The sequence below is a fragment of the Eucyclogobius newberryi genome, unplaced genomic scaffold (assembly GCF_026437365.1).
Source record: "Eucyclogobius newberryi isolate DKJ021-1_F unplaced genomic scaffold, fEucNew1.0.hap1 SCAF_10, whole genome shotgun sequence".
Classification (NCBI taxonomy): domain Eukaryota; kingdom Metazoa; phylum Chordata; class Actinopteri; order Gobiiformes; family Gobiidae; genus Eucyclogobius; species Eucyclogobius newberryi.
Window position 1 is genome coordinate 24,708,191 of NW_027315724.1, and position 5,177 is coordinate 24,713,367.

At 42.0% G+C, this 5,177-nt stretch overlaps 1 protein-coding gene across 1 annotated transcript; it reads right to left on the minus strand.

Annotated features, from left to right (window-relative positions):
- Window positions 1-272: 272 nt before the first annotated feature.
- Window positions 273-3,996, minus strand: zpld1b (zona pellucida-like domain containing 1b). Its single transcript, XM_072458439.1, has 10 exons — window positions 3,651-3,996; window positions 2,725-2,945; window positions 2,457-2,638; window positions 2,200-2,272; window positions 1,865-1,962; window positions 1,582-1,662; window positions 1,336-1,507; window positions 1,156-1,261; window positions 921-950; window positions 273-486 (listed from the first exon to the last, which is right to left on the minus strand). Exons 1-10 carry the CDS (start codon window positions 3,778-3,780, stop codon window positions 317-319), a joined length of 1,263 nt encoding a protein of 420 aa, XP_072314540.1. The 5' UTR covers window positions 3,781-3,996; the 3' UTR covers window positions 273-316.
- Between the last annotated feature and the right edge of the window lie 1,181 nt (window positions 3,997-5,177).

The window sequence follows — 5,177 nt, forward strand, 5'->3', positions numbered from 1 at the left end:
ACGCACACATACAATTCTCAAATAGTGACTTTTATCTTAAAATATCTTCTCTTCATGACAAAAGCAGGGCCTCACTCGCTGCTCAGATCATCTTTGAGAGGCCACTATAAGTCACTGCAAAGAAAAAACAGATCTTGCATCTTCTAAGCCTGAGGTTTGTTGGGGCCAGCCATTATACCATACAAACATACATACTATATCTATCAACCGACTAATAAAGATCATGTTTTCGCATTTATAGAACAACATTAATAAAAACAGTGCACCGCAAGTTTATAGCAAACGTATTTAATGAAAAACATAATGAGCCACAGGTTCATTTAAAGCTGGAGTTTAGAACACCTGAGGATGTGCCAGGAGGATGGCGGGGCTTCTGCAGAAGGCGGACCGAAAACAGAAAGAAGCCTAGACTGGCCCCGCCCAGAACGACCACACCTGAGATGAGGGCACTGGTCAGAGGGTTCAGCGGCAGGTCGTTAGCAGAGGCTACAGAAAAACAGTGTAATGGTCAAATATTTTGCACCAGCAGAAGATTTGATTTTTGATTTTGGTGGAAGAAACCGCTCTAATTTACATAAAACACTGTTTTGAGTTGAGTTAGGTATTTAATATTGAACACCTTCCAAATCCTGCACTGCTGGGCCACTCACGATGAAAAACATAAACAACAACCACTTTTTGTTATTTATGAACAATTAGCAAAATAAAAAGTTATATAAGCTAGAATGAGTCACACTTTATCAAATTACTTCAAATAGTTAGCTTTGGGTACTTGCCAATATAGGGTAAATCTAATATAATATTATAAGTATTAGATCTTACTTTAGGTTTAAACTTAAAACCTCGGATAAGATATAGATTCATGAATTTTGCAATCTTGCATCCATCATCAAAGTGACTCGACTCTGAGGTTGACTTACCAAGTTGGGAGTTGTTGGCAGGAGTTTCATCTAAAACAAAACAAAGTGTTAATTTATTTTGCGGAAAACCAACATGAAGTTCTGGGATGAGTGCTATCGTCTGGTGGCCCACGCCTGTTCTTTTACAGACATAAACAAATCAACTGTTTCACCAACAATGTACAATCATTATGAACACTAAAAACAGACCAACCACAAAGCAGGTGGAAACATGCAGGTGTATACTACTACACACCTGTCCGGGTGATGATGGGTCCTGCAGTCAGGACTGTGTTTCCAGAAGCAGGCGCTGGATCAATCTGAATATGTTCTCCATCCCGCCGGCGTCGCTTCCCACAGATCTGCTCGCACAGATATTCCATAATGTTACAGGACTTTGCACCTTCATATAACCAACCTAAAATGTAATTCTCACTGGAATAAGTGTGACGCAGTCGTCCGCTCTGCACAATTTGGTGACGCAGTGGAGGAACACCGTGGACATCCTCTGGTGTCTGTGCTTGACAAATCTGAAGACCTCAAAGGAAAAGCGCCCCACCTGACTTTTCCCATTCTCAAAAACGGTTGTCTGCGGGTCTTTGTAGCATCTGTGTCACAAAAGATTCGTTGATTATGGATTATCACAGCGGTACATCTTTATGCAGAGAAAATGCTAGATTACCCAAAGAAAAGGTCGTAGCGCAGCTCGTCATTAGGATTCCCTGAGGGGGTAGTGTAACAGTAGTCCATGAAAACGTTCCACCTGCAAGGGACAAAATGATGGGATTGTTTGAAGGATAGGGCTACACAAGCCTTTTTCTGCAGCACACACTGGCGCCGCATTCTAATAACATAATGGCATAATGGCTCAGAGGTAAGGACCAAATGTGGAAGTGCAAGAAGAGAGCTCTATAGGAGTTAGTCAGATCTTGACATTTTGTGAAAAGAGCATTCAATGTGTTTACCGTCTGTCTAGGTTTGTAGCTTTGACGGCAGCAAAGACTCTGGTTTTCAATGCCAGTCCGGTCATAGGAATAGACAGAGTGTGACTGTATGTTGTATCCTGCAAAACAAATACATATTGAAAATGTGGCTTTACATTAGATACAACAACATATTTTATTTCAAGCCAATTCTGCTCTATTCCCACCAAATTAATGACATAGGAATCTTATGGTCAACACATTTAATAAACAACAAAAACATTTTTAATTAAAAGGTTGATTTGAGACCAAATCCAATTAGATGGTCAATGAAAAGTCTTAATAAAGTACTTTTTAGAGTTATGATTTGTGCTTACATTGTACAGGAGCATATTCAGCGTGCTCACAAACGTGCCGTTACTGTCCTTGACAGATACAGTTGCAGAAGAGCTGTGAAAATATTGTGTGGGTGTCAATTTATCAGAGAATAAAGAAAAAGTAAATAAATCCTATGTTCTTTAACCTTTAGCATATTCATTCAGGTTATAGATATTTTCCAAACTCCAATTTCACGGATGTGACAAATAAATTATCCTCTTTGGAGAGTATCTAGGACATTCTATATTCTACTTACGATGCCAGTTGTGAGTTATTGACCAGGTACTCCAGTGGGTAGCTGCAGCTGAATTTATACATCAAACCGGGGAGATAGCTTATTAAAGTGGGGGGGTCGGGTGTGTCGATGAACCCGGAGACGTGCCCAATTTGCACAAGAGACATGTTCCCATACGCATTCACCCCGTAGGCAGTGGAGATCTGTTTAGAGAAAGAGACAGTATTTGTGTGTGTCTTGAACATCATTAGCGTTGAATGATGTAGTTCCTCATCGATTGTGTCTTTACCACCAGGTTGTTACCACAGGCCTCCAGCGTGCTCAAACTGATGCTGAACAAGAGCGTGGTGGGCAGCGTGTTGTTGTTGATGAAGCCTCTGCAATGGCCGTCGTTTTGGTGACTGTTGAGGGCCAGGTCCACGTCAGTGTAGCCGGAAAACAACACGGGACAGAAGTTGATCTTTAAGGTGATTGTTTGGACCCCACAGTATACGTCAATGTCTCCCTCTCCTGTCAGACAAGGAAAAAAGTTGGTAATTCACCGCTATTAAGTTGTTATTACGAATATTCTCCAGTAACAGCGTTGCAGAAAGCCGCATTGTATCCTCGAGCGAGACTGGCCTGGTCAGTCATACTCTCTTTATTTTTAAACAATAAAAAGAGAGAAGTCCAGCTCCCCAATTTAAGGCATTTCATCTTCCTTGCCTCCAGTGCCCGTGGCGCTGCTGTATAAATCAGGTAGTGTGTGCTTGTGGTGGCTGAAGAGTTTTTGAAATGGTACGAGTCCATCAGTCTATGCGAGGACAGCTGTGGCTTCAGAGGGGCATTATATAGATGTAATAGCCCCTTTTCCCTTTTTGGTTGAGAACTGCTATTTACATTGTTATAATTGTAAGCAGTGTGTTTTATGTTCAGGAACAGTTTGTTCTCCTGAAATGCCAATGTAACCCTATTTCAAATGTATTTTCTTTCCACTTTCTTAATAGTGAATTAAAAGGCAATTTGGCAACAGACATAGAAGATTTTCGCTCAGGGAAATTGAGTTTGAATCAATATTTTCCTACCAAAGCTAACAAATAATAACAAAGAAGCAAAACTAGAGGCTGCAAGGGCATCTATAAGTGATAAACGTCCGCACTGCTACATTTGCTACTGTTTTCCATAGCATAGCACCATTTCACTGTTGTCATCTTCTGCTCTCGGGATGCATCTCACCTGGGAACCTGCTGTGGAAGTTGGCGTCGCAGTTGTAGCCGCTGAACTGCGCAGAGACAGAGGCCGCGTAGCTCATCAGCACCAGTATAAAGCACAATGGTGTCATCTCTGCACCTCTGCATGCCGTCATCTTCACAAGGTCAGCATCGCATTAACCACATTCCTCAGGTGCAACGCTCAAGACCGCACTTATCTTCAAACGTTGTGTTCAAAGACAATATTCCCTCTAGTGCCTGACTAAATGCTTCTGACCTCTATCAAAGCACCTTCCTGGTTCCTATAATCCTTCTCGATCCTGCTTCCTTTGCTCTGTGTGGCTTCACTATCTCACGTTGGCCCATGTTCATCACACCCATCCCCTCTTAGCACCACTTTTTTTTTTGTTGCTTTTTACCTGGCTTGCCTGGAATAATAGGCTGGGACCCCCCTATATTCCAGTCAGGGACAGGCCTAATTCTGCATACCCAATCGCCCCATCGGCCTTATGAATATCTGTTGTGTGCCCGGAGATGAGAGAGATAGAGGGACCCATTATCCATAAAACGTCCAACAAAACCTGCTCCGGTGCCATACATGGGAAACTCCATCAGAAGTGAATGGTTTGGACAAATCTTTTGACGGCGCCCAGAAACCTGAGTGCCCTCCCTGGGGTTCTCACTGGTTTTCCCCTCAGTCCGATCCGTCTGTCTCTGCCTCAGCAGGGGGGATCAGCCAGGAATTAAGCTGTCATCGACCGGAGCGGTGGCCCACATTCACAGCAACATAAAAGTCAACTCACGGTCTGATGCAGGGCTTTATGGAGCTAATTATGATGCACAAGGCAGCACCTGGAGTAAAGGCCTTCAACGCTTGTATACACTGCATGGTTTGTTTAGTGCTGCAGAAAGCTAAAGTGGAAACCAAGGTTGTTTTTAGACTTAAGATATCTTAAGATGACTTTTTCACCCTGTTAGACTTTGCACTGCACAAGAAGAGCTTCATTTACAATTTAAAGGGTTCCTTCTCTGTTTGACTTTGAGTTTAGTGGTCTTGAATGCCTGAGCAGAACTATTTTGATGTGTTGTTTTAGACGTGCTTGGCCTTGTCATAACTTCAATAATATGTTAATAATTCTGTCAGCTCTAGGAGCTACATTCTTCAAACCAGTTCAGAAAACCATTTCTTTTCTACACATGCTCCATCATCTCGGAAAGATCATCTCCATGTGTCATTTTTGTTAAGTAAAGGAAATTATGAGGTGCAGCGATTGTTTTTCTTGTGGAATTCATGTAAATTTCCCCAACATGTTTGTTGTAGTATTTCAGTTATTTTTTTGTGACTGTATAGCCATGTACCTTGACCAGGTCTCCCTTTACCGTAGGTTCCCTCCGGGTTCTCCAGCTTCCTCCCATCGTTCAAACACATGCACTGGTTAGGTAAATTTGGGTAAAATACCAAAAATGTGAAAATACCAAATACTGCACTAATAGCGGAATGGGAAGAGGGATAATAATAAAACATGGTTTTATTACCGGTACATAAAACAAT